Source organism: Podarcis liolepis, assembly GCF_965112155.1.
Source record: "Podarcis liolepis genome assembly, chromosome: 12".
NCBI lineage: Eukaryota > Metazoa > Chordata > Lepidosauria > Squamata > Lacertidae > Podarcis > Podarcis liolepis.
This window is the reverse complement of record NC_139563.1, coordinates 2,440,674-2,468,408: the sequence shown is the minus strand read 5'-3', so window position 1 is coordinate 2,468,408 and position 27,735 is coordinate 2,440,674. Positions and strand designations below refer to the sequence as shown.

Here is a 27,735-nt window from a genome sequence, read left to right as displayed (position 1 = left end):
ATCTCACACAGGCCGCCAAGGATCCCAATCAGTTATGGGGTCATCAGAACAGGACCAGGACTGTAATGGATCCGGGCCAAGATGCATCTAGCTCAGTTACTTGTGGCAAAACTACTACCAAGAAGGAGGTGCTGCGTAGTCCTCTGGAATTAAGGCAGCAATTTACTCAGAGTTGTGCGTGGAGGGGCATGCGCAGGGTGGCTGGGGTGAGAGAGGGAGCCAACCCGTAAGGTGCTTAATATTAGACATTACCCACACCATCCAGATGCAGACACACAAAATATTATGAAGGATCATTTATTTCTGAAAGCATCAGGGCTAAAGTCAGAACTGACATAACTTTTCCCCCCGTTTCCATCAAAGAAGGCTTTACAAAACGTAATGTACATTCGCTTGAGGATGCTACTAAAATGATTTGTTGGCAATATTATATTTTTTTTTAAAAAAGTTTCCATTATTATTTAAAGCTGAAAAGGTCTGGATACTGAGACATTTCGCCCACTCTGACCCAGTTGCCAGGTTCGTGTATCTCTGCAAAAATCCCTGCAAAAAGTGCGCCACTGAGCTTCTCCCAGATCTCATTCATTCCCTCCCTCCCCCCCACAAAAAAGCCCAAGCTTCTAGCCCTTATGGAGGTGGAGTTAGGCTTGGATGTTGCAGAGAGAGCATGGAGAACCCTCAGAAGCCACTGAGAATATATCCCAACAACTGTGAAGCAAGGCTTTCAATGCCTCAGGGAGTTTATTGCCTATACGAGTGACTAGCAAGAATAAAATAAATTATGAAAAGTCTTAGCCAGGGAGGGGGAGAGCATAACTTCCAGAATTATGAAAAATAGGATTACTTTGCAGTATATTTAGGCTGCAGACATTGGTGTACAATTTATTTCTGCAGGGGTTGTTTTGATTCTTTATAGCACAGAGTACACACTTTCCTGCAGCAGAGTTACGTGGCTTTTGGGTCATTGCCAGGGGGCCCCAAAAGCCATGGGGAAAACGAGGGGCTGATCTTGCTGCTGCTGCTGCTGCTGCTGCTGTGGGAGGGAGCCCTGGGGCAAGGCAGCCGGCCACACGGTGGCGCTGCTGGGCAGGGGTGCATTGGTGTGCGTGCGCTCGTGGCGCAAGAGGTGGGTCTTGCGGCTGAAGCTGCGGGCGCAGTGGGTGCAGATGTAGGGGCGCAGGCCGGTGTGTACGGCCTGGTGGCGCACCAGGTTGGTCTTGGAGCTGAAGCGCCGCGGGCACTGGGCGCAGGCATGGGGGCGCAGGCCCGTGTGCACCGCCTCGTGGCGCGCCAGGTGCGACTTGCGGCTGAACGCACGCCCGCACAGCGGGCAGGCGAAGGGACGCTGCCCGGCATGGGACTTGACGTGCGCCAGCAGGCTGGCCCGGGTGCCGAAGGCGCGCCCACACTGAGCGCAGGAGAACGGGCGCTCGGCCGAGTGCTGGTTGCGCCGGTGCCTCTGCAGGTGCCTCTTGTGGGCGAAGCAGCGCCCGCACTCACTGCAGGAGAAAGGGCGCTGCCCGGCGTGCCCGCCGCACTGGTGTGCCGCCAGCCCAGCCCGGTGCGCGAAGCTCCTCTCGCAGTGCGGGCAGGCGTAGGGCAGCAGGCCCATGTGCCCGCGGAGGTGCGCCGTCAGGTGGCGCTTGTCGCTGAAGCCCCTCCCGCACTCTGCGCAGGAGAACGGGCGGCCGCCCTCGGCGTGGAGCCGCTGGTGCGATGCCAGGTTCTTCCTCCAGGCAAACGCCTTTCCACAGTCGGAGCACAGGAAAGGCTTTTCTTCCGGGCGTTGGCAAGGGTTCGGTTCCTCTTCTTCCTCCTCCTCTTGCGGTTCGATCTTGCCAACTTGCTCCATGCAGGGGGCTCCACCCTCTGCCTCCCCCTGTATCCTGCAGAGCCCACCGAAGTGGCCTTGCTCGGGGTAGACCATTCCAGGAGCCGCCATGCCACCGTCCCTCTGCCCGGGGTGCTCCATGCCAGGGACTCTCCCCAACTTGGGATCCGCCTGAGCCTTAAACAGGGCTGCACTCGGATATGGCTCCCCCTGCCCCACGCAGGAGGCAGGATACAGCCCCAGTCCGACCTCGTTGCTGTACGAAACAGTCGCCAGCCCAAGTCTGCCCTGCTCTGCGCAGACATCGGCTACGTGCCCGGTTTCGACGGTTGCAACCTGCCCCATTCCACCGTGCTCACCACTGCAGATGTCCACATCCTGCCCAGGTTCGGCGCCACCCCTGTAGACCCCTGCCGCGGCTTGACCCGCCTCTGGAAGCTCCCCATGCGCCGGCGGGGCCCCCTCTTCGTGGAGGCGCTGGTGGCGCAGCAGATGCCTGCGGTGCACGAAGGTGCGGTCGCAGAGCGGGCAGGCGTGGGGCCGCTCACCGGTGTGGGTGAGCTGGTGGCGCACCAGGTGCGTCTTCTTGCGGAAGCTCTTGGCGCAGCGGTCGCAGGGGAAGGGGCGCTCGCCGGTGTGCACCCGCTCGTGCGAGCCCAGGTGGATCTTCTGCGAGAAGCGGCGCCCGCAGTGGGCGCAGGCGAAGGGGCGCTCGCCGGTGTGCACCCGCGCGTGGCGCGTCAGGTGGGCCTTCTTGCCAAAGGCCTTCCCGCACTGTGGGCAGGTGAAGGGGCGAGGGCGGGGGTCTCCAGGGCCGCCGGCAGGCGGGGGTCCCGGATTTTCGCAACGGGGGCAGCCCAGCGGCTTTTCCTCGCTCAGCATCTGCCACTGCTGCAGCGCCAAGCCCGACAGCTCGCTGAGGCCGCCTCCTCCTCCATTGGCGCTGCCGTACTCCTCCGCGGGGTTCAGGCCTTCGGACTTGCAGACTCCCGCTGCGACGGGCAGTCCTGAGAGCAGCACCTCTGCGCTCAGGCCCGCCGGCCACTCTGAGTACTCTTCCTCCGCTTCCACCTTCACCGCACGGAGCAGCCACCCGCCTGCTGGGATCGAGGGCACAAAGAGAGAGGCGTTAGGGGACTGATTCCCAGGGCGGCCAGATGCTGCATTCACAATCCCATCGTTCAGATCTATGGTGAAATAAGGTGTGCCGTTCTGGTCGCCTCGCCTCCAAAAGGGCATCGAGGAGTTGGAAAACGTTAAAGGGGATGGAACAACACCTGTAGGACGAAAGGTGGCAGCATTTGGGGGTTTTTTAGGTGACCTGATAGAAGTTTATGAAATATTACAGTACAGTGGACCCCCCGGATACGGATATAATTTGTTCCAGGGGTCCGTGTACACCCTGAAAAATTTGTAACCAGAGGCAGCGCGTCTGCACATGCATGCACAGTGCAGAGCGCTTTTGAACATGCGGTGGCGGTGAAACCTGGAAGAACACACTTCCGGGCTTGCCGCGTTCATAACCTGAAAGTTACGTATCCAGAGTAGTAAGTAACCGGAGGGTCCACTGTATATGGCTAAAAATGGAAATAGAGAACCCTTCACACTTTATAAACTTTTGGGTTAACTTAAACTGTTGATCACCTTCTAGACAAATAGTATGCTGGGATAAGAACTCACATTATTTTGTTGTTTTTCTTCATGCATTGCCTAAACTCTATCTCCTGGGTTAGAGTGGGATATTTCATTATTTATCCACATGAGGTTGTTATATTTTGGAGGATTTTATTTTATTTTTTAAAGTGAGTTTATAAAATGAAGTGAGGGATAGATAAAATGGACAGCTTCTCTCCTTCTTCCATTACACTAGAACTTGTGAACATGCAATAAAGATAAACACTGAAAGACACTGTGCAGAATTAATCCCTCCTTCAGGAGGCACAGGGATTAATACTACTACTACTACTAATTTTAGCCACTCTGGGCAGCTCCAACAAACATAGGTAAAGGTAAAGGGACCCCTGACCATTAGGTCCAGACGTGACCAATTCTGGGGTTGCGGCGCTCATCTCGCTTTACTGGCCAAGGGAGCCGGCGTACAGCTTCCGGGTCATGTGGGCAGCATGACTAAGCCGCTTCTGGCAAACCAGAGCAGCGCACGGAAAGGCCGTTTACCTTCCCCCCAGAGCAGTACCTATTCATCTACTTGCACTTTGATGTGCTTTCAAACTGCTAGGTGGGCAGGAGCAGGGACCGAGCAACGGGAGCTCACCCATCATTGCGGGGATTCAAACCACCGACCTTCTGATCGGCAAGCCCTAGGCTCTGTGGTTTAACCCACGGCACCACTCGCGTCCCTTCCAACAATCATAGAAGCTTAATAAAACATCAAACATTAAAAGCTTCCCAATATAGGATATTGTAGCACCTGTTAGGAGTGCCAGTTGCAAGTGGGCATTTATTGGGTAAGGCTATCTTGAAGCTAAACTGGTCCCAAGATGTTATGGGCTTTGTATACTAATAGCACCACCTTGAACTCGGCCCCAGAGCAGATCGGCAGCCGGTGCAGGTCTCTGAGCCCAGGCCTCATACGCCAGCAAGGCCAGCAATCGTGTTGCAGCATCCCTTACTGACTGCCGCTTCTGGATCAGGGGTGAGGGAAGCCCCATATCGCATTGCAATAATAAGAATAAATAACAGTCCTCACCTCTCTCTGGGCCTCTGGGGGCTTCTCCTCTCATCCTCTGCTCCTCCCCGGCCCTTCGCTGCTCTTCGCTCTTCCTGGCATCCTCAGTCTCCAGAGAGACGCATCCTGCAGAGGGGAAAGAAAAACAGAATAAAAGCCACACTTTGGTCAGGACACGGAGGTAAATAAACAGCTCAGGGGCCTTCCGAACCCTGAAGGTGGAAAAGGGCGACTGAAATTATCCTGGGGATGGAGCGATTTTAACATTTTGAATTTTAACCTGTATTTTAAATTGGTTTTTTTTCTCCCTCTCTTTTCCCTTTATTATGTTTTTACGGTGATTTTATTTTATTGGTGTTAGCCGCCCTGAGCCCGGCTCTAGCCAGGGAGGGCAGGGTATAAATAAAAATTATTATTATTATTATTATTCCCCTATGAAAAAGGCTGCAGCATTTGGGGCTTTTTAGTTTGGAGAAAATTCGAGGAAGAGGCAACACGAGAAGAGTTTGTGAAATTATTCACAGACTGGAGGAAGCGGAGAGAGGAAAGCTTTTCTCCCTCTCTCTTAACACTAGAACTTGCGGGGATGCGATGAAACTGAATGAGGGACAGAGAAAAGAAAGTTCTTCGCACAGAGGAGGGTTAGACCAGAGGTCAGCAACCTTTTTCAGCTGTGGGCCGCTCCACCGTCCCTCAGACCATGTGGGGGGCCAGACTATTTTTTTGGGGGGGGTGAATGAACGCATTCCTACACCCCACAAATAACCCAGAGATGCATTTTAAGTAAAAGCACACATTCTACTCATCTAAAAACGTGCTGATTCCTGGACTGTCTGCAGGCTGGATTGAGAAGGTGATTGGGCCAGATCCGGCCCCCAGGCCTTAGGCTGCCCAGCCCTGGGTTAGACTGAGGAACTCCCTGCCACAGGAGATAGTGAGGGCCGCCAACTTAGATGGCCAACATCTCACTGGACACTATAAGAGGGTGCTTGACCCAGGAACACACTTCTGCCAATAAGGGTTTGCCGGCTTCTCTCACCTGTGTCGGCAGCATCCGACCGCTCCCTGGGCTGGACATCCCCCTGACCATTAAGCAGGAGCGGGCCGCCTTCCTCAATCTGGGCAACCATCTCGGGCTTGGTGACTGGCGATCCTGCAAGAGAGAAAGCGTAGATTATCCTGTCTTCTGACTCTTCGGTAAGGACCAAAGGGGCAGATTCGGTAGTATCTCTGTTCAGAGTGAATGGCTTTGCTCCTCCTCAAAATGCCTTGTTGAATTCACTAAACTGCAGCAGTACCTTGGTTCTGAAACTTTTTAAAAATTTAATTTTTATTGAGTTTTCATGTTTAATTACAACTCATTACACAAATCTATAACATAAAGCATTGCTCAAACAGAGCATCGACTTCCTTCCCTCCCTCTTTCTGACTTCCAAACATCTTTTACTAAATTCTCGCATTTCTATAACCACTTTATTTACCTTAAATGTTCTTCTTTTTTTATTAAAATTACCTCCTTATATGTAAATCAGTTCCTTATTTTCACATTACAAAGCATTTCAATTCAAACCTACAAACATTTTCAAATGTTTACAGTTTTCTTTCATATAAAATATAAATTTGCTCCAGTCCTTTTGAAACAGCTCGCTTCTCCTCAGAATGCCTTGCTGAATTCACTAAAGTACAGCGGTACTTGGTTCTCAAACTTAATCCGTTCCAAAACCAAAGCGTTCCAAAGCCAAGGCGTGCTTTCCCATAGAAAGGAATGCAAAAGGGATTAATCTGTTCCAGACAACCCCTAAAACAGCAATTTAACATGGTTTTTGCTATCTAACGAGACCAGTGAGCCATAAAACGAAAGCAATGAACAATGTGCGGCAGTCACGCAATCCATCATTCAGTAGCTGAACTGGGTTCCACATAGTCACAAAAACAAAACAAAAAGAGCTGAATAAAGTTTGCAAACCGGAACACTTGCTTCTGGGTTTGCAGTGTTCTGGTTCCAAGTTGTTTGAGTACCAAGGCGTTTGAGAACCAAGGGACCACAGTATACAAATGTCTCAGATAAATACATAAATGCCTAGAACACCTGTGTCTGCACAATGAAGAAACACAATCGGGTTCTGGGGCAAATTTGGATTATAAATAAATTAATATAAAGATAATATAACAGGCACAACAAGAGATGACTTGGCCAATGCACCCCATGCTCAGATTAGACTGCTGCAATGTGCTCTACATGGTGCTGCCCCTGAAGACTGTATTTGCCCCCCACCCTCCAGGCCTCTATTTCCCCATATTAGGTCTAGAAAAAAACTCCACACATTCATTCCACAGGAGATCAGGTTGTGGGCAGGGAGGAGGAGGAGGGCGAAAAAAAGTCCTTGTTTTACCCAAAGCGATGGTGGCGCCGTAATTCTCCCGCATGGCGTCCTCATGTGCTGCCCACTCCTTCCAGCGCTCGGGGGCGAGATACAGGGCCGCGTCCTCACACCGCACTGGCACCTGCAAGGGGCACGGGGCAAGACAGGAAACATGGCCTTCTCAGTGGTGGCTCCGACCTGGTGGAATGCTCTGTCCCATGAGACCAGGGCCCTGCAGGATTTAACCTCCTTCCGCAGGGCCTGTAAGACAGAGCTATTCCACCTGACTTTCAATTTGAACTTAGCCTGATCTTTTTATTCCCCTTCCTTCCCTCCCTTTTTTATGAAGATTACCCGCTCTGGGATCCCACAGCTAATTCTCCCCTGGTCTCCTTGCTGGCCCAAATAGGACTAACTTAGCCAGCTAGCCCTGGTGATCATCTAATGTTTATTGGATGGATTTCCCCCCTAAATTGATTTTTGAATTCTGAATTTATTGTTATTCACATTTTATACTGTATTTTATGCTGTTTTTTGTTGCATTAATATTTACAATCAGAGGAAGGTTTCATTTTCGGAATAATAAATTCCCAGAGTAGTTTTTACAGTTATATCAAAAATTATTGATTTGGTTATAGTATTAGAAACACATAGACAGATAATTATAAAATTAGTGTGAGGTTTAATAAGTGAACTGTTTATATGTGGACAACTTTTCTGCTGTACTTTATTGGAAGGAGAGAAATAATCATTTCCTTAAAAACAATTTAAACAATTCATTTAACTAAAGCAATAACATTATAGCATATGTATCCATGTTTGTTAACTGATGTGGTTAAACTTTTTTTTTTAAAAAAAACAACTTAGACTGAGTTTTAGCATACATGAAAAACTTAAAACAAAACCGAGTGTTTTTGTATGTGTTTTGCAGTATTTCTGCAACTGGTCCGCCAGGGACCGTTAAGTAGGCCCTGCGTGGCTGAAATCCAAACGATGGTAGGGATTTTCTTTGTATTTTTGCATATCCCACCATATCCCCAGACAGGGAGTCCAGGCAGCTTTCACAAAGAGCCAGGGTGTAATGGTTAGAGCAGGGGTCAGCAAACCTTTTCAGCAGGGGGCCGGTCCACTGTCCCTCAGACCTTGTGGGGGGCCAGACTATGTTTTTTTTGGGGGGGATGAATGAATTCGTATGTCCCACAAATAACCCAGAGATGCATTTTAAATAAAAGCACACCTTCTACTCATGTAAAAACACACTGATTCCCGGACCATCCGCAGGCCGGATTGAGAAGGCGATTGGGCTGGATCCGGCCCCCGGGCCTTAGTTTGCCTACCCATGTCTTTACCCATAGGAAATATTAAAATAAAACCATTACAAAAAGTTAAAGCTTAGATCAGGAGTCAGCAAACTTTTTCAGCAGGGGGCCGGTTCACTGTCCCTCAGACCTTGTGGGGAGCCAGACTATATTTTGAAAAAAAATAATGAACGCATTCCTATGCCCCACAAATAACCCAGAGGTGCATTTTAAAGAAAAGGGCACATTCTACTCGTGTAGAAACACGCTGATTCCCGGACCGTTCGTGGGCCAGATTTAGAAGGCGAATGGGCCGGATCCAGCCCCCGGGCCTCGGTTTGCCTCCCCATGGCTTAGATCCTCAAAGGTACAAAAAGGCTGTGAAATGAGCTTCCTCGGTTCTGTCGGCTGCCATGTTTCCCCAAAGGGAATGGGGCTCAATGCCCAACTTCTGCCGAATCTTGCTTTATAAACTGCAAGCGGCTGTTCGCTTGCGCCGGAGCCTCGTGATGAGAAGATGCCACACGAGTTACAGCACCGGGGTTAAGTAAACGCCAAGGTTATTATCGCCCAGGACACCTGAACAGCGGTTGGCTTCCAACTCCCCACCTGAAATATCCCTTGAGCAAAACAGCAATATTCATAATGACAGGCTGGAGAGAGACCTATAATTAAGCACCCTTGAGCGCGGGGCAAACAACTGATTTATGCTCCACTTGTATAAAAACCCCTGCTTTAAAAAGTGCCTTCGAATCAAGATTCCCTTTCCATTTAAGCGCCCCGACTGCTGCATAAAATATTATTCATGGCCCCAAACTAACGAGCCGTTGCACCCGTGACGCATGAAGGTTAGAATGAAGGGTTTCAGAGGGGAGGGAAAGCCCAGAGCTTCCTGCAGCTCACCGCTGAGAAAATAAGTGGCAGTTTTTACTTCTAATGCTTCTTTGAGCTTCTTTTCCCCTGCCCCACTGGGAACAGATTCTGGCTCCAGGAAGAACTTTCTGAGGGCAAAGCGGAAAGGTCTCCTTTGGGAGGCTGTGGACTCCCCTTCCTTGTGGGTTTTGAGGCAGAGGTTGGGTCCGTCAGGGATGCTTCAGCCAAGATTCCAGGGGGATGGACTAGATGACACAAGGGGTCCCTTTCAACAGGGGCGGACTTGGCTCCTATGGTGCCCTGAGCGAGGCCAAAACTCGGTGGTCCCAAATGGAAATTCTCAACTACGGATCGCCTCAAATCTGTGTCTCCTGCGATTTTCCCGACTCTACATTTCTATGATTCAGGTGCGAATCCTGCCTTGCCAGGAGGGCAGGGCTGGATGACCCCTGCGGGTCTCCTCCTGCCCCTCTGCAGAAGTTCGACCCTAAGGCCGCGACCCAGTTGGGACGCTCCGCCGTGCAAAGCTCCCCGTTGGTAGAGCACAAGACTCTTCGTCACAGGGTGGCGCGTTCGAGGTCCGCTTGGGCAGAAGATTCTGCATTGCAGGGGGCTGGAATGGATGACCCTCGGGGTCCCTTCCAATTCTACCATTCTAGGATTCATTGCAAGGCGACTGGTGCAGGATCGTGGCCTTAGCCATGTGCACTTTGAACCAAAAGGGGGGAGGGAGTTATTTTGACCCTTCTCCTCTGCCAGACGACCCCTGCGCCCCTTTCCCAACGCACAGCCGGGATGCCCGGCTCCGGGGACCCCCGGGCGCCCCTCCCGAAGATTTGCCCCCCGAGGGCTGATCTTCCTCCTCCCTGGGTGGCATCAGGGGCCCGGAAGACATGCAAATGAGGACTAATTGCCTCTCGGCCACATCAAAGCAGCTGAACTCCTCCGCCTCCGCCTTACCTGCGCGGCAGCCCCGACGGCCATCCGTGGGCCCGGATCCTCGGGGGAGCGGCAGGCTCCGCAGCGCGCCCACCTCCTGCGCCCGATCCTGGGCTGCGCGAGGAGAGGGAAGGGCGCGCGCGCGCACACACAAACACCCCTCCAAAAAACTGTGGGTGCGCGGGGCGTGGGAAGGAAGACCCCGCCGGGCGCGCGTCTGCAGAAAGGGAAGGTGCGCGCACCCGGGCCCTACGCCCCAAGGGGGTCCCGCGCGAAAGGATCGGGGCCGGCTCCTCGGGAGAAAGCTTGCCCCTCACCCCCCCACCCCGCGATCCCGCTTGCAAAGATTCCCCCTCCCCCCCAAAAAAGGGAGAAGGAGAGAAGCGGTTTTGCAAAACGGGCTGGTTCCGCCTGCCGGCCGTGCGCGCCGCCGGATTGCCCTGCTCAGCGGACGGAGAGGGGAACTACATCTCCCAGCAGGCACCGGGCTCGGGGGGGGTTGTGGGGGGTGGAGAGAGAGAGAAAGAAAGAGCTTTGCAATTCAGCGCTTCGTGCTTCAGTCGGCTTGCAAGGCGGCGAGGGGGGCGCGCGGAGGAGGCCAGCTGGAAGCAGCTGCGCGCGCACGAGGAATCGGGGCTCCTTAAGGACTAGGGGATTGAAGAGGAGAGCAGAAGCGCACACCCTCCGCCATTAGAATAGCGACGTCTAATAATAATAATAATAATAATAATAATAATAATAATAATAATAATAATAATAATAGCTGACTGGGTTCCCCAGCCATTCTGGGTGGCTTCCAAAATATATAAAAACATAATAAAACAATAAACAACTTCCCTATACAGATGCCTTCGAAAGGCTGTATGCTGTACTTATCTCCTTGGTTGTGGGTGGTCTAACTAACACCATTCTCTCCTGTATAGGGAAGTTTTTTTAATGTTCGATGTTTTATTATGTTATAGTGTGATAGGAATTTTATCGTCTTAAAGATATAGTAATGTTCATAACTGCACATACATAGATCAACACAGGAAAGCCAACCTGGAACCATTTTGATTCCTAAACTGAGCAAATGTTTCTCTGCATGGTAAAAAAATGGAAAAGCCTCCCCATTGTCTCTTCCTCTCAAATCCTGTCTCAAAAATATGAATAAGGTGTGAGCCTGTGACCTGGCCCAGGAAATAAGTATTTTAGCACTACAAAAGAATGGCCAGGCTCCCCAGAAATCCAATCAAGCAACTTGCCAGACAGGAGATAAACTGGGACAGGAGAAAAAACAACATTTAAATTTCTGTGATGTAGGTGGGATGTATCTGAGGGGTGGTCTTAGGTTACACCCCTTCTGTGATGTATGCATAATGTTTCTGGGGGTGGTCCTGATCTGGAGAAGGGGAATTTCAAAAGTCTTTATAAGGCCTTGCAGGCCATTGTTCTGGGTCCTCTTCCTCTCCTGCGTGTGAGGGGAGTACCCTGTTGCAACAGATCAATAAAGATCAAGCTTACTAGCTGCTTTGCTTCTCAATATTCTCTGGTTGGCCTCTGTTATTTTCTCCTACCAATAGGGAACCTATGTAAGGACTCTATATGGGCTCTTGGATACCCCATAAGGGAAAAGGGCATATTTTATTTACAACAGATGGCGACCACGCACGAAGGGACTTTTGGTTACCCGGATTCTGGAGGCGAGGAAGGACTGGTTATCCAGCGCGCACCAGGCAGTTTGCCAGGAGGAATAACCAGTCTTCCATCGGTCCCAGGGTCTGGAAATAACTTGGAGTTTCAGCGGGGCTAACCAGAGGAAGCAAAGCTTGGATCAGGCCGGCCTTAAACAACCAGTCAAGAGATCCCGGGATCACCAGGACAGCGCTTGCGAAGTGAGTATGAGTAGGAAAAATGGGTAGTGGGGTGGGATTCTGCAAACCACAGCAACCTATACTTCTCAAATCCTTACTTCTTTCCTCACTTTAAAAATTGCCTTCTCCTCCTTTCTGTCCCCTCGATCTCAACACCAGCCTTAGCCCTTCGGAGTATGGCCAGGCAAGGGTTGTGTGTGACTTCTTTCACTTAATTCTTTATGCCGACCTATTCCTTCGGAGTTTTGCCCAGAAAGGTCGTGCAATTTCTTCTGCACTGAAAACTATAATTCCCAAAACTATAACTCCCAGCGCAGCCGCACCTCTGCCATGGCGATCTTTGTTAGAAATGACCTGTGAACAGAGAACGCAAGGGCGCTGAATTCCTTTCCATCTTTTGTATTCCAGAGTCTCAATCTGGCATTGCAAGTGTGCAAGCGTTCAGTAGGGACTCTGAGTTAGATTGTAAAAGGCAGGGAGGTTGCTGTGGGTTGTAGAATAGAGATTAAGTGAGGTATCCCCAGGTTTTTCCCCTCGGAGATTTGTCCAGGTATCCCCAGGTTTTTTCCCCTCGGAGATTTGTCCAGGTATCCCCAGGTTTTTCCCCTCGGAGATTTGTCCAGGTATCCCCAGGTTTTTCCCCTCGGAGATTTGTCCAGGTATCCCCAGGTTTTTCCCCCCTCGGAGTTTTGTCCAGGTTTCCGCTTTTCCGGACCCTTCAGAGTTTTGCCCAGGTCCAAATCCCTTTTAATTGAAAATGGGTGCACCTCAGTCAAAAGAAAAATAGTCCTCAGACCCCTGGCGTGAAAGAAGCCCAATTGGTGCTTACTTCCCGCCTGGACTCTGACAGGTTGTGTTTAAGAAACGTTTTTCCTGTGTTTAAATTGTACCTAGGTAACATCCAGCAGCTGCTTATCTTAAATGTACCATCTAAAATAAAATTGCAAGCTTGCTCCAAATTCTAAATCTAAGGAAGCCATGTTGAGCCTTATCAGTCTTAAAAACAAGACAAAATGGAGAATGAAGTGTGCAAATGTTTGTTATTTGAGAGAGGCTCTAAAAGAGAGTTTTTCTCCCAAGTGGTAAAATCCTGTATACGTGCTACTTGTGTTCTGAAAGGAGGATTACCCCACCTCCTTTCTCTAGTTTCAGTGGGGGGGGGGGGGTGATTTTAAGTCTAATGGTAAATGATGTTGTGTTGTAACTTTTGAGTTTGAGAGTACACCTGTGTTCCAGTCTAAGTTAACCTAATGTTTCTGCTGCAAAAGCCTAGTTGAGCCAACTGCTCTCTCAAGCTAAAATGCAGTGTATGTATTTCATTAAGCATATGCCTATGAAAGTATGGTGTTCCTTCTAAGAAAAATATCTGAGTCCAGTTTTAACTTTGATCTGGTTGGACAGAAGAGTTATTGTAAGGCTCCTGATATCAGTCTCAATAGGATGTCCTGGCCTTTTTTTTTTTCTTAGAAAATGCCCCCCCTTGTTTCATTCTGTCTCTTTCAGGGTTTTTTCCCCTTCTCCTTCTTATTCTGTGCCAGGTAAATTTACTCCCGAGTATGCTTCCTTTAAAGGAAACTGCAAAAAGGGGGGGGCATAGATTAGGCTTACTATTCCTCTGCAAGTTCAGGAAAAATTGTTCACTCTTGTATTCCTTTTAATTCAAATCTATGGCTGTTTAAACTTTGCTTTATAAAAGATCCTCTCCCTATCTTAGGAAAATTGTTAACTTCAATCTTCTTTTAAAGATAATTTCTATAGGAATTTGCACTCTTTAGTCTAAGGAAGTAAACTCTCACTCAAACTAGCTTCAAGATCTGCTAAAAGGGTTGGGTACTTTTATTTTCCTTTTCCTTAGTACATGATAGGCGCATGGTTTGTGATAGGCGCATGGCTTGTGATCTCTTCCCCAGTTGTGTCTGTGTACATAAGTATGTGTGTGTCTCTCTGGTAGTACAAATCTTGCTATGAACCCTGTATTTTAGGGTTGGACTAGATGACCCCAGGTCCCTTTCAACTTTCCCAATTTGTAGCTGATGTGTTGAAATTCAGCCCAGATTTGCTCAAATCTTGCTATGAACCCTGTATTTTAGGGTTGGACTAGATGACCCCAGGTCTCTTTCAACTTTCCCAATTTGTGGCTGATGAGTTGAAATTCAGCCCAGATTTGCTCTTTGTTTTTTAAAAGCTGTGAGGTGAAGCCATGATGTTTGAAGCAGAACTGGTGATATCAGGCATTTAAGTGATTACAATGTTTATCATTTTGTCTATTATTTACAAAAATCAGACTTAAAAGTCTACTCAAAGTTTAAGCACATACAAATAAATAATCAAGTAGAATTAGCCTTGACCATCCATCCTGTAAATAAAGGGCAGAAAATTTTGTCTGCAAATGGTAAGGCTGAGAATGTTAAAAAAAATAAAATAAAATCCTATGAATTCTAACTCTCTGGCCATTTTTACTCATAAATAAGAGAGCGGTTGATTGTTCCGCGAATGGCCAGAGGGATATTAGCCCTTTCCTGTGCATAAAGGAAGCAGTCACGTTTGCTTGGGCTGAATTGTGAATACTTGAATTGCTGAGTTTCTCTTTTTTTGTTTTAAAATCTAACCCTATTTTTAAAATCTACTCCTTACCTGGCCATTTTTACTCATAAATAAGAGAGCGGTTGATTGTTCCGCGAATGACCAGATAAAATGACCAATAATGATAGCCCTTTCCTGTACATAAAGGAAGCACTCCTTTTGCTTCGGCTGAAATTGCTAGCTTTGGTGAATACTTAAATTGCTGAGTTTCTCTTTTTTGTTGTTTTAAAATCTAACCCTATTTTTAAAATCTACTCCTTACCTTTCCCTTCCTTATTCTAATCGAGCCAAAAGATGCAACATTTTCAATGGTATAAAAGGTTTGCTGAGGCATGAACTCTGCACATGCACAGAGGCTAGATCAGCTGACAAAAGAAAGAGAGAGAGAGGAAGGTGGGCACTGTAAGGGGGGAGAGGAGGTTTCTTCCAAATGTAAAAGAAAACTTGGAACCACCCTTAAGGGAAATCACCCTTAAGTACTGGACATGCCAAATTCTTTTCACAGGTAAATATCAAAGCACTCCCACTGTGAGTTCCTCTCTTGCGTAGTTTCTCCCCCCCCCCCCATGGGATTTAAATTTTATAACAGTTTTTTGTGTGTGTGTGTGTGTATGTGTATATGCCTATGCATTTTAGGAACAGCATTTCCTGACAAACCTCTCACATGAAATAATTTTCCCTTTCAACAGGTGTGTATATGCCTATGCATTTTAGGAACAGCATTTCCTGACAGACCTCTCACATGAAATAATTTTCCCTTTCAACAGAGTGTCCTTTCTTTTCTCCCACAGCACAAATGATAATGAGGGGATGCAAACAGTGATTTAAATACTCTATAAAAAGTAATTGCATTTGTTTTTCTTTTGTCTTTCTTCCCTTAAAGCCAAACAGTCACTTTCTTTCTGTTCAGCAAAACAAGTCTGAATCCCTGCTATATTAGTTGATTTCCATCTATCTCTTTGTGGCTTTGACATTTTTTTTAGGTTACAAATAATTTGTTTTCATTTATTAAGTTCGTTTTATCAGTTCTTCCATATATATATGAAATTAATCGAAGCACAACCAAACATTGTTTGTGGAATGGTATTGTTTACCTTTTTGTCTGAGCAATTATTAATTCTGTCATTTTGGCTAGTGCAAGGTACCTGCACAACTTTAAATTGCCATTCATTTTTATTGGTATTAACTCATTTCCCAGTATTCCGCTATTAACATTACAGCTGATGTCACATCAAGAAACACTTTTATTTTCATTTGGGATGTTAGAATGCCAAAACAGATTACTTCAGGTTACTTATTAATTGTGTGTCTTAGCATTTATTTATTTTTGGTTCCTCATAGCTCATTTTGTGTGTTTGTGTTTTACTTTGGGGACATGTTCATCACATGTTGAAAGTCAGTCTCATGAAGTTCTTTTATTGGATAGCACATGGTGAATTTTAAGTTTTCCCCATTGTTTTCCCATTTTTTTCCAGTCCAGTAGTAAATGTGTGGTTCTGATAATATCTTTGTACTATTTAATAATAGTTATTTTCTGAATCTGATGTCTTTGTGTCAAGTCCATTTTCATCTAACTGGTAATCTAATTTTTTGCTTTCTTTTTATTTTTAAACCTTTGTATTTTTTACAGTTCTCTTTCTATACATGTGGAGTAATTTTTTATTTTATAATATGAAAAGAACAACAACAGCAAAAATTAAGTGAAGGAAAGCAAACAAACTTAGCAGATAATAACAGTAATTATGTGGAAATGTGATAATAATATTGAAATAAATAAAATGCTTAATGTGCTAAGATTTTTTATTATCTGCAGCTTCCCACGGAAAACTCAAGGACATCCCTTTTGCCTTTTCCCCCTTCCTTGTCTAACTGTGTGTTTAAGTCTCCCCAAAACCCTGCCCCCTTACAGGATATCACTTCTACAGATGTGCAATGATGAAAAGCAGCAACGACCCCTCAACTCAAGACCTGCAACACCAGAGTTTTCAAAGTGCCCACAGTTATCTCTTTCAAAGGCTATAGACTGACGGGGGGGGGGGGCTGACAAAGGGGGGAGGAGTTGAATTGCAAGGACATTTTTTCACTTGAACCTCAAGCCTCTGCTCCAGGATTCAAAAGATACATACGTAAAAGATCACAATTGTGTCAAGATATGCAACAGATATTTAATTATTTTGTTTTGTATTATGTGTTATTATGTAAGAATGTTGAAATGTGTCTGACAGTGTGATTTCCACAAAGGGGGGCAATTTTTTTGTGTGTAACTGTTTTTATGTTTAATGTCTTATTCCTTACACACCAATGGAGAATTCTCATGCATTTTATACTTTCTAATAGCTCACACTATTGTGTAGTCCAATGTTTAGATCAATTTATAACCACATTGTTCCACCTGGCACTCTGCCAACTTTCCCTATCCATTTTAATATGTGTTAAACCTCGCTTGGCCAATGACAAACTTCTGGATCCATAAAACACCAGGTACATGAAGGTGGATATGCTTTGGTTTAGCAGGAATGATCCCTTATAGAGTTAAATTGACTTATTTGGACAAAGTGCCCTTTTTAAGAATGGTTTTCTTTTAACAGATTGGTTTGAAGAGTTGAGAACCATGGGGCAAGATAAATTCAAATTGGACTCAGTTTGAATTGGGCAAGTGTATCCAGGCTGCAATTAGCTTTTGGTCCTTTAAGTGCAAGTGAGCAACTTCCCATTGTGCGAGTGCGAGACCACAGCCTATAATACAATCCCATAGCTAAAGGCCAAGGCGAAGACCTCTCCCTCACGAGATGCCCAAACCTGTGCCAGCTATGGTGAATGCCAGGCGACATGGTTAAATGAAAGCCCTGAGGGGATTCAACAGACAGGATGTGTTGCTGTAGCACTATGTCAGTGTGAGACCACAGAAGAGCTACCTTGACACCTGAGAACACTAAAATGGCGGGGGGGAAGCAAACTGCACTTTTCAGTCATTAGTGGACCTTACCTTCCTGCTAGGTGTAAAGCATAGAACACTATTGAGTAAATGGTCTCTCCCAAAGTGTTAGAATGCCACAAGTAATTTAGTAGCAAAACACAACATGTGTTATTTTTATATGATATATTTATACAAACACATCCATTTACAACATACGATGTTATTATTGTGGGGCAAAAATTTTTAAGAAAAATTCTAGCCCCAAAGGGGGGAATAATGTGATAGGAATTTTATCGTCTTAAAGATATAGTAATGTTCATAACTGCACATACATAGATCAACACAGGAAAGCCAACCTGGAACCATTTTGATTCCTAAACTGAGCAAATGTTTCTCTGCATGGTAAAAAAATGGAAAAGCCTCCCCATTGTCTCTTCCTCTCAAATCCTGTCTCAAAAATATGAATAAGGTGTGAGCCTGTGACCTGGCCCAGGAAATAAGTATTTTAGCACTACAAAAGAATGGCCAGGCTCCCCAGAAATCCAATCAAGCAACTTGCCAGACAGGAGATAAACTGGGACAGGAGAAAAAACAACATTTAAATTTCTGTGATGTAGGTGGGATGTATCTGAGGGGTGGTCTTAGGTTACACCCCTTCTGTGATGTATGCATAATGTTTCTGGGGGTGGTCCTGATCTGGAGAAGGGGAATTTCAAAAGTCTTTATAAGGCCTTGCAGGCCATTGTTCTGGGTCCTCTTCCTCTCCTGCGTGTGAGGGGAGTACCCTGTTGCAACAGATCAATAAAGATCAAGCTTACTAGCTGCTTTGCTTCTCAATATTCTCTGGTTGGCCTCTGTTATTTTCTCCTACCAATAGGGAACCTATGTAAGGACTCTATATGGGCTCTTGGATACCCCATAAGGGAAAAGGGCATATTTTATTTACAACAATAGTATACGTTCAATGTTTCATTATGTTTTTATATATGTCTATGTTTTATATACCCAGAGTGGCTGGGGCAACCCAATAAGATGTGTGGGGTATAAATAAAATAATAAAAATAAAAATAATATTGAAAAGAACGCCCCTATTTTCATTTGCTAAATGTGGGAGGGTATGAGATAGAGGAAGGAAATCTGGGGGGGGGGGGGGGGAGAGAATCTGATGGTGCCTTAGGGACTAGCAGATTGCTGAGTTTGGCAGAAGGAGATCTGGTGGACTACATTCCAGGTTCTCAGGTGCAAGACATGTTACGCACGATAGACGCTTGTGCTGCGGTTAGGGATCCCTCCATCAACCCATCTCTTCATTATGGTCAGTGATCAGTTAGGTAACTTTAGGGCTTTTCGCTTGCAACGCGCTGGGGGCTTTTTAGGTTGGCAGTGTGTTGCCTTACACTTACTGCAAAACCTGGCAAGCCAGCCCTGCCGGGTTGGGGGGGGTGGCCCTGTAAAAATATAAGCTGTTCTGCTGGATTAGGCCAAGGTCTATTATAGACCAGCAACCAAGAACCATAGCATGGGCGTAGCCAGGGTGGGGGCAGGTGCCCCCCCAATGAACCAAGTGTTGGTGCTGACCTTGAAAGCCCTAAACGGCCTTGGCCCAGTATACCTGAAGGAGCGTCTCCACCCCCATCGTTCTGCCTGGACACTGAGGTCCAGCGCCGAGGGCCTTCTGGCGGTTCCCTCATTGCGAGAAGCAAAGCTACAGGGAACCAGGCAGAGGGCCTTCTCGGTAGTGGTGCCTGCCCTGTGGAACGCCCTCCCATCAGATGTCAAAGAGATAAACAACTACCTGACATTTAGAAGACATCTGAAGACAGCCCTGTTCAGGGAAGCTTTTAATGTTTGATGCATTACTGTATTTTAATATTTTGTTGGAAGCCACCCAGAGTGGCTGGGGAAACCTAGCCAGATGGGCAAGGTATAAATAAATTATTATTATTATTATTATTATTATTATTATTATTATTATTATCAAGTAAATAAAAATATTTAAATAACTGACCAATTGCTTCGCAGATAACTTGGTTCTGCCCCCACCCCATGTAAACCCTGCCCCCCCCAAATAAATCCTGGCTATGCCCAGGAATCACAGAACTGTATAGTGGAAAGGTCACTCGCTGGAAACCGCAGAAGGCGAGAGTTGCTCTTGTGTTCGAATCCTGCTGGTGGGTTTCCCAGAAGAGGCATCTGGTTGGCCGCAGTAAGAACAGGATCCTAGACCAGATGGGATCCTGGCCTGATCCTGCAGGCTGCCACCAGCTAAGGTCCTCATGACTCTAACCACTCTGCCACCGCTGCCAATGGCTCAATCTCTCTGAGGTTGTCGTGCTGGAATTCAATAGGCAAATCAGCTGGAGGGACGCGTCCATGCAGTGTTACAAACCTAGTCTTTTTAGATCTGTTCTTTTGCCTGACCTTGAATCCCGTGTCCTTCGAAAGATAAATAAATCTAGATTTCTTATCCCCCCCCCAAAACACACACACACACAATAGCATAAAATAAAATGTTCAATGCTACGTTATGAAGGAACGCTAAGATAAGTCCTGTTTTCCTGGAACACCACATTCATTCCCAAAGTGCCTCTCATAGCACCTTATGAAATTTAGTCCACAGCCTATTTTTGACATGGAGATAAAAACGGAGGAGAGCTTTGCCAGTTGGATTCCTGCCTGCCAAGCTGCTGTGCTGCTAAAGGCAGGCTGGGGGAGGAGGTCTTCCGACTGGCGCCCCCTTCGCTCCAAGTGAAATGTCCCAAAGCACTGTGCAGTCGCTTCCTGCTCATGTGATTTCGTTGGGAGCTGATCCCTGGGAAATAAATGCCTGCCTGTCATGTGTCTAAATGCCCTTTGGATAAAAGAACCAGAGGCTGGTGCTGGCGATAAGGAAGGGGTGTTCTGGACATGCTGCAACCCAAGCCTGGACTACGCTTCCCAAAATGCACCGCAAGGAAGCAGAGCTTCCTGCAGAGAGACAGGACGGATGCTCTGATCAGATGGTTTGGAAGGAGAATGTGTGCAGAAGGGGAAAGATGTGCCCCTTTGGACTTAGATGGCAATCCCTGGCCAGGCTCAGGAAGGAATCTCCACTGCCCTCTTGGTTGTTGTTTTGTCGTGTCCAACTCTTCGTGACCCCCTGGACCGGAGCACGCCAGGCACTCCTGTCTTCCACTGCCTCCCGCAGTTTGGTCAAACTCATGCTGGTAGCTTCGAGAACACTGTCCCACCATCTCGTCCTCTGTCGTCCCCTTCTCCTTCTGCCCTCCATCTGTCCCAACATCATGGTCTTTTCCAGGGAGTCTTCTCTTCTCATGAGGTGGCCAAAGTCTTGGAGCCTCAGCTTCAGGATCTGTCCTTCCAGTGAGCACTCAGGGCTGATTTCCTGAATAATGGATAGGTTGGATCTTCTTGCAGACCATGGGACTCTCAAGAGTTTCCTCCAGCACCACAATTCAAAAGCATCAATTCTTCGGAGATCAGCCTTCTTGATGGTCCAGCTCCTCCCATAAAGCTCTCTTGGTGCCTGATGCTTCCTTTTCCTCCCTGCTGCGGGTTCCTTTGTCTTTTAGCAGAACAGCCCATAAGAACACAAGAGGAGCCTTCTGGATCAGGCCAGTGTCCCTAGAGGCAGCCATCATGGCTGGTAGCTCCCAGCAGCCTTCTCCTCCTCCCTGAATTTGCCCAGTCCTCTTTTAAAACAGGGAGTTCCATAGTTTAACTCCGCGCTGCATGAAGAAGCACAGGGCTAAACTAAGCTGAATTTTCCAACATCCATCCCCTAGTTTTGGCGTGATGAGAGAGGGAGAAAACCTTTTCTCCATCTGCTTTCTCCAGGACACGCAGAATTTTATGAATTGCTGTCACGTCACCTCTTAGCTTTTTGCTGAATTAAAAAATGCTGCAACCATTCCTCATAGTCTCTCCATCCCTTGGACCATTTTGGGGACCTTTTCTGAAGCTTTTCCCATCTCGGTTCCAGACTTCCTTCCTCCCACGTAACACGAGGGAAATTCCAGACTGTGGGATTTGATCGCATACGATCAATTTCAGGTTGTGCAATTATTATGGGTGGGAAAGCTCTTGTGCAGCTAACCTGCTTGCCCAGAAGACCAGACTTTTGGGCCACGAGGAAAGTTTTGGGGAAATCCACTGGAAAATGTGAGAGCCAGGATCCAACTTCTCTGCAAAGCAGTCAGGGTGCTTGCTCAGGAATCAGGTTGCCTGGCCATGCCTTGAGAATAAGACCAACATGATAGAATTTTATTGAACATGATAGAAATTTTTAAAATCATGCACGTCGTGGAGAAAGCGGAGAAAGAACAGTTTTCCTCCCGCAGCATGAGAAATTGTGGGCATCTGATGAAGTTGAATGTTGGAGAATTCAGGACAGAGAAAAGGAAGTTTGCCTGACTTTGTTTCTGATTGATGTTTCACTGTGTTTGATGTTTTAATTTGTTGGAAGCCACCCAGGGTGGCCGGGGAACCCAGTCAGATGGGTGGCATAGTAATAATTATGTTACATAATAATAATTACATTACACTCAATGGTGTAATATTGGAAAATGTCAGTCACTTCTCCTACCTGGACAGTTACCTTTCCACAAGGGCTGACATTGAGGCCGAAATCCAGCATCGCCTGAGCTCTGCGAGTGCAGCTTTCTGCCGAATGAAGCGCAGAGTGTTTGAGGACCAGGACATTCACAGGGAAACCAAAAGGCTTGTTTACAAAGCTATTGTACTACCAACCTTACTATATGCTTCTGAAATGTGGACCACTGACAAACACCATCTCCATCTCCTTGACAGATTCCATCAACCGTGTCTCCAAATTTTTTTACACATCATCGGGAAGACAGGTGAACTAATGCCAGTGTACTGGAAGAAGCAAAGATCACCAGTGTCAAAGCAAGGATTCTTCAACATCAACTTTGTTGGAGTGGTCATGTTGTGCGGATGCCTGATTATCGTCTTCCAAAGCAACTGCTCTATTCTGAACTTAAAATGGAAAGTGTAATGCTGGCAGTCAACAAAAGAGGTTCAAAGGCTCTCACAAGGCAAATCTTTTAAAAAATGTAGTATAAACACTGACAACTGGGAAACACTGGCCTGCAAGTGCTCCAGTTGGAGAACAGCCTTTGCCAAAGGTGTCATGGGCTTTGAAGACGCTCAAACTCAGGACGCAAGGGAGAAACGTGCTAAGAGGAAGGCACACTTGGCAAATCCACACCGTGATCAGCTCCCACCAATGTCCCCAGTGTGGAAGGACGTGTGGATCCAGAATTGGCTTCTACAGTCACTTACAGACTCATTGTTAAAACAGTGTTTATGGAAGACAATCTTACTCGGCTACGAGGGATCGCCAAAGAAGAGAAGGAGAAGAAGAAGAAAAAGAAAAAAAGAAGAAAATAATAATAACAAAATGCATCATATTTCATTGTGACAATGGAAATTGCAATAAAAATGATCACACACACACAAATAATTTCCTTCTGTTCCAAATGGATTCCAGCATTGCGCATATCAAGGGGAGATGGGGCGGTATGTGTGTGTGTGTGTGTTTGTGTGCGGGTGAATGACAACCTGGACCAAAGGAGAGCAAGTGACCTGCTGGGGGCTTTGAATTCTTTGCAGAGATGAGCTGGAGACCAGGAAGTAGGGATAAGCCCAGATCCGTGTTTGGGGCAGGAGAGCGTGATGGAAATCCCAGCAGGGGAGGCCTTTGCAGACAAAGTCTGGGCTCGTAGCTCAGAGACCCCCAGCAGCACATCCTAGGGACACAAAAACACCTCCGGGCCACTGAGCAGGTGGGGCAGGCCCCCCCCCGGCCTCCTTTTATGTCATATTACAGATTTTTATATGATGGATGGGTGTTCTGTATCATTTATTAACACAATTCCTGAATGCAAGTTAGGCATGTCTTTTGGCTAGAACAATAAACTTATTAACTTGAATTTGCATTTTCATCTTTATTGGTTTTTAAAATACATCACAGTTATCCTCCATCAAAAATATACACAAAAGAAATACCGAAGCGTTGGAAATAAAGTAAAGTTGCATAGTGTATTGAGACTTCCCTCCACCCCAACATGGGTCCTCTACATTTATGTATTAACTGCATATTGAATCATGTCTAGTTTATATTTATCCATTATTTCCATAAGTTATGTCACATTGCAGGAGTCATTCAAGGCCGGCCAAAGATTTCAGGTGTTTGCAGTGACCTCTTGGGTATTGTCTGTATTTATCCCACTCTCTGTTAAATTTTTGGTCTCCATGATTCCTAATTTTTCCTGTTAATCTTGCCATCTCAGCGTACTCAAATAATTTCGTCTGCCATTCCATTTTTGTTGGTATTATCTCTTTTCCAGCATTGGGATAATAGCATGGTTGCATACATGAATAATGTCCTCAAATCTTGCGGTATATCTACACCTATAATACCTAGGAGAAAGGCTTCAGGGTTGTTTTTTGGCAAAGGTAAATTTAAAAAAATTTAAGCTCATTGTAAATCATATCTCAAAATTCCTTTATCTTTTTGCATTCCCACCACATATGGTACATAGTTCCTTCTATTTCTTTGCATTTCCAACACAAATTAGAGCTGGTTCTGTACATTTTTGTAAACTTGCTGGGTGTCAAATACCATCGATACAGCATTTTCAAATACACTGGTACCTCGGTTTACGAACGTAATTCGTTCCGGAAGTCCGTTCTTAAACCGAAACTGCTCTTAAACTGAGGCACACTTTCCTTAATGAGGCCTCCCGCTGCTGGTGCCCTTCCACCGTTCGGATTCCGTTCTTAGACCAAGGTAAAGTTCTCAAACCGGGACACTACTTCTGGTTTTGCGGAGTTCGTAAACCAAATTGTTCGTAAACAGGACTGTTCTTTAACCGAGGTACCACTGTAGCTTTCTTTAAGGGTGTAACACGCCATGAACTTTAGATTCTCTCTCCAAAGTTTATCCCATGCTGACCTTTGAATGTTATATCCAAAATCTCTAGCCCATTGAATCATCGCTGATTTTACTTCCTCATCTTTCACTGACCAATCCAACAAAATCCTGTACGTTTTAGAGCGTAATTTCTCCTTAACGCTTATTAACTTAGAATTCACCCCTGCATCTTTGCATGTTTCTCCTCCTGGGCTGTGACGCTTGGTGGCTTCCATTTCTGATTCTTTCCTTACGTTTGCACTTTTCTATTTGTTAAGAAATCATTTGTTTAAAAAAAGGTTTTAAGAGGCAGGAGACAGAGGGAGGGCAGGCGAGTTTGTGCAGAAACCCCAGGAGCAAAAGGGGAGGAGATGGGAAGGGCATCTGAAGACCCTCTCCCACCCCCACCCTCCCACCCCCGGCAAATTGTGTGGCCAGGTTCTTTCCTGGATGCAGGCTCTGGATCCTGGGATGGGGGGGGGGGGAGAAGGGGGCCAGTGGGGGGTTTCCATCTGACTGGGCAGAGTGAACCCAGAAAGCTGCATTGACGTGCAGGAAGAATGCTCCAATCCCAGACGCTCCAGATGTTCCCAAGCTGGCGACTCTTGCAGGCTATAAATGCCCCCATCCCAAGGAGCCATCTTCTGCTCTCTTCAGTTCCTTTCCTCCGGAGCAGAGAGCTCGTCCGCCTTGCCCCCCCTCCACTGGAGCATCAGGTAAGTGGGGGGGGGGGTCTGCAGAGTGGGCTGGAGGGACTTGCACTGGGGTGGAGTTTGAGACCCGATGGTGCCTGGAGGGGAGACTCATTTATTTCCCCCTTTCCAAAACAAGGGAGTTTTGGGTTGTTGGAGAACACTTTGAACATAAGAAACGAAGAAGAGCATCTTCTGGATCAGGCCAATGTCCCATTTAGTCCAGCTTCCTGTTCTGACAGTGGCCCCCCAGATGGCTCTTCTGGGACACCCACAATCAGGATTCGAACACAAGATCGCTGCTCCCTTGTGGCTTCAAGCTACTGGGATTCAGTGCTGCCTCTGTAGAGGGACAGCAGAGCCATTGCGGCTAGTAGTCACAGACAGCTTTATTCTCAATTAATTTGTCCAGTCTTTGTTTAAGTTGGCCATCTCTGCCTCATGTGGCAGGGAGTTCCATCGTTCAGCTATGCGCTGTGTGAAGAAAGACTTTCTCCTGGATTCAGATCTTCCAACATTCAACTTAATTGAAAGTCCACGAGTTCTGGTGTTTATTAGAGAGGGAGGAAAACTTTTTTCCCCCTGTCCACTTTCTCCAGTTGGATAGGGGGGTGACCAACAGAACGCCGTGTTGAGTTTCTCCAGACCAATTTGGAGGCTATTAATATTTGCATATGTATTAGGATACTAATACCCTCCCTCTCTCCAGGGACACAAGCGGCGCCGTCCCTCCGAAGAGATGCAGGAGGCAGCGCGTCCCCCCAGGCCTTGCCACAGGTTAGTCTTGGGCACCTTGGCATGGCTCTGCCTCTGGGAGACTCTGGCGCTGGATGACGGGTAAGGAACAGGTGCCTCCCTCCCCATCCTCCTTCTGGGGCTGTCCATGTCTGTGCAGGCGCTGTTAGTACTTATTTTGTGTGTGTGTATTTTTCCTTTATCATTTCTCTATTATAAATTTAAAAATAATATTTATTAAAAACATATGTATATGTTTGTGTTTTTAATCTGTTTGTGTAAAATAGAAAATGCAACTATATATATAATACTTATTAAATTTTAAAACATATAAGAAAAAGACCACCCCTTCATTGATGTATGTATGATGTTTTGGGGGGTGGCCTGGAGCTACAGGGTGGCAATTTCAAAAGTCTATATAAGGGCTTGTGCGCATGGCTCGGGGTTCTCTTCCTCCCTCCTGCGTGTGGAGAATGGGGACCCTGTTGCAACAGTTGATAAAGATGAGGCTTACTAGCTGCCTTGCTTCTCAATATTCTCTGGTTGGCCTCTGTTACTTTCTCCTACCAATAGGGAACCCACTTAAGGACTCTGTATGGGCTCTTGGCAGTGGCGTAGTGTGGGTTGTCAGCACCCGGGGCAAGGCAAGTAATTTGCGCCCCCTAACCCATGGATTTGCGCCCCCTAACCCGTGGATTTGCGCCCCCTAACCCCCAGATGTTGCGCCCGGTGCAGCCGCCCCCCCCTGCATCCCCCACACTACGCCACTGGCTCTTGGATACCCCATAAGGGAAAAGGAGCAGTTGTTTTTTTCTTATAACCACATGGTTGTTCAAAGTGGTACCCATGTGCTTTAGTTGAATGGTGGCAGATGTGGCCTAAGGGGTCCAGAGTAAACCTATTGAAGCCAATGAGCTTCCTTGGCTCCTGCCTGCAAAGGCAGGTAAGAATCATCTTGAGAAACTTGATGCCACTTCTTCAGGGCCAGATTGAGGTTTGATGTGGCCCTCAGCTACTGAAGGTAATGGGGCCCTTTACAAGTCCAGCTGTCCTTTGTCAACAACAAATTGTCGCTGTTTTTTTGTGTTGAATCTATGCTATAAGGTCATTTATGGACCTCATAGGTATCTCAAGCCAACTGCACACAACAAAATACGTATTTTATCAAAGTCATTGTTGAACTGAAATACAATGAAGAAGTATATTAATAGTGAAATAATTATTAAGCTCTAACTTAAAATGATTTATTCATAATGAACTTAATAATGCAAACACATTGGCATTTGGCAAGAACAAAAGTTCATTTAGAAACACAATTTACAAGGACTCATCGTCTAGTCTCTAGAAACTTCCGATAACATGAAATAATAATAGGTGTAAATATATGATGCAAATTACTAATAATTATAAAGAGCAGAATGTAGGCACCCTATATATAGAAAGGAGCAAACCAGGGATATTTGAGGGAGCAGGCGAGCAGGCGGAGCCCAAGACTTACATCACAGGAGCCTGCACAACACAAAACACTGTTGCTGTAGGTAGGTTTTATTTTATTTGCTTTTTATCTTATATTTTGGAAATGTACATCCAGGTTTTGTCCTTCAATTTTTTGGGGGCCCCCAAGAGAGTGAGGCCCTGAGCTATAGTTTGTTCAGCTTATACGTAAATCTGACACTGCCCCAGTCAGAAGGAGAAGGTTGGCATGGAGGTCCTGGGCAGGAAGGCCAAGGGTGCCCGGCTGGCACTCAGCTGCTGGTCCCTCAAGGGCCTCGTTCCCCCACAGGCGCTGGTGCGAGAGGATGGTGCAGGTGATGGAGGAAGAAGTGGTCAGCCCCCGGCGGGAGGAGATGGTGCCCTGCGCCGATGTCTACCAGTACAACATGGCGGGCTGGCACCTCGACCAGGAACGGATGCGCCAGGCTTACGGCAGGGCAGAAGGCCAGACTGGCACCACCAGCATGTGCTACATCTACAAGTGAGTAGGGCGGCTGGGGGTGGGGTGGGCAGGGAGAAGGGGAGGACCCCCCT

The 27,735-nt window shown here is 46.8% G+C and overlaps 2 protein-coding genes across 4 annotated transcripts in view; one reads left to right on the top strand and one right to left on the bottom strand.

Annotated features, from left to right (window-relative positions):
• Nucleotides 1-281: 281 nt before the first annotated feature.
• On the bottom strand, nucleotides 282-10,552 carry ZNF467 (zinc finger protein 467). Of its 2 annotated transcripts, none has more exons than XM_083466829.1 (5): nucleotides 10,012-10,552; nucleotides 6,911-7,022; nucleotides 5,557-5,670; nucleotides 4,539-4,643; nucleotides 282-2,928 (listed from the first exon to the last, which is right to left on the bottom strand). In XM_083466829.1, the coding sequence occupies exons 1-5, from the start codon at nucleotides 10,033-10,035 to the stop codon at nucleotides 962-964; spliced, it is 2,322 nt and encodes a 773-aa protein (XP_083322955.1). In that variant the 5' UTR covers nucleotides 10,036-10,552; the 3' UTR covers nucleotides 282-961. The 2 variants fall into 2 exon arrangements, with proteins under 2 accessions (XP_083322955.1, XP_083322954.1); XM_083466828.1 differs by having other exon boundaries at nucleotides 282-2,931; nucleotides 10,012-10,448.
• A 15,142-nt stretch (nucleotides 10,553-25,694) lies between these two features.
• LOC310689188 (SCO-spondin-like) overlaps nucleotides 25,695-27,735 on the top strand; it is a 179,159-nt gene continuing 177,118 nt past the window's right edge. For both annotated transcript variants that reach the window (XM_083466452.1, XM_083466451.1), the window contains exons 1-2: nucleotides 25,695-25,809; nucleotides 27,491-27,682. In XM_083466452.1, coding sequence (XP_083322578.1) covers nucleotides 25,712-25,809; nucleotides 27,491-27,682 — 290 coding nt within the window. In that variant the 5' untranslated portion in view covers nucleotides 25,695-25,711. The remainder of the gene's footprint in view (nucleotides 25,810-27,490; nucleotides 27,683-27,735) is intronic.

Coding starts and splice junctions, on each gene's coding strand:
- ZNF467 (XM_083466828.1), bottom strand. CDS start 10,035: ATGGCCGTCGGGGCTGCCGCGCAG. Junction 5,671..6,910: donor CGGCGCCACCATCGCTTTGG/GTAAAACAAGGA, acceptor TCTCTCTTGCAG/GATCGCCAGTCACCAAGCCC. Junction 4,644..5,556: donor GTCGGATGCTGCCGACACAG/GTGAGAGAAGCC, acceptor TCCCCTCTGCAG/GATGCGTCTCTCTGGAGACT.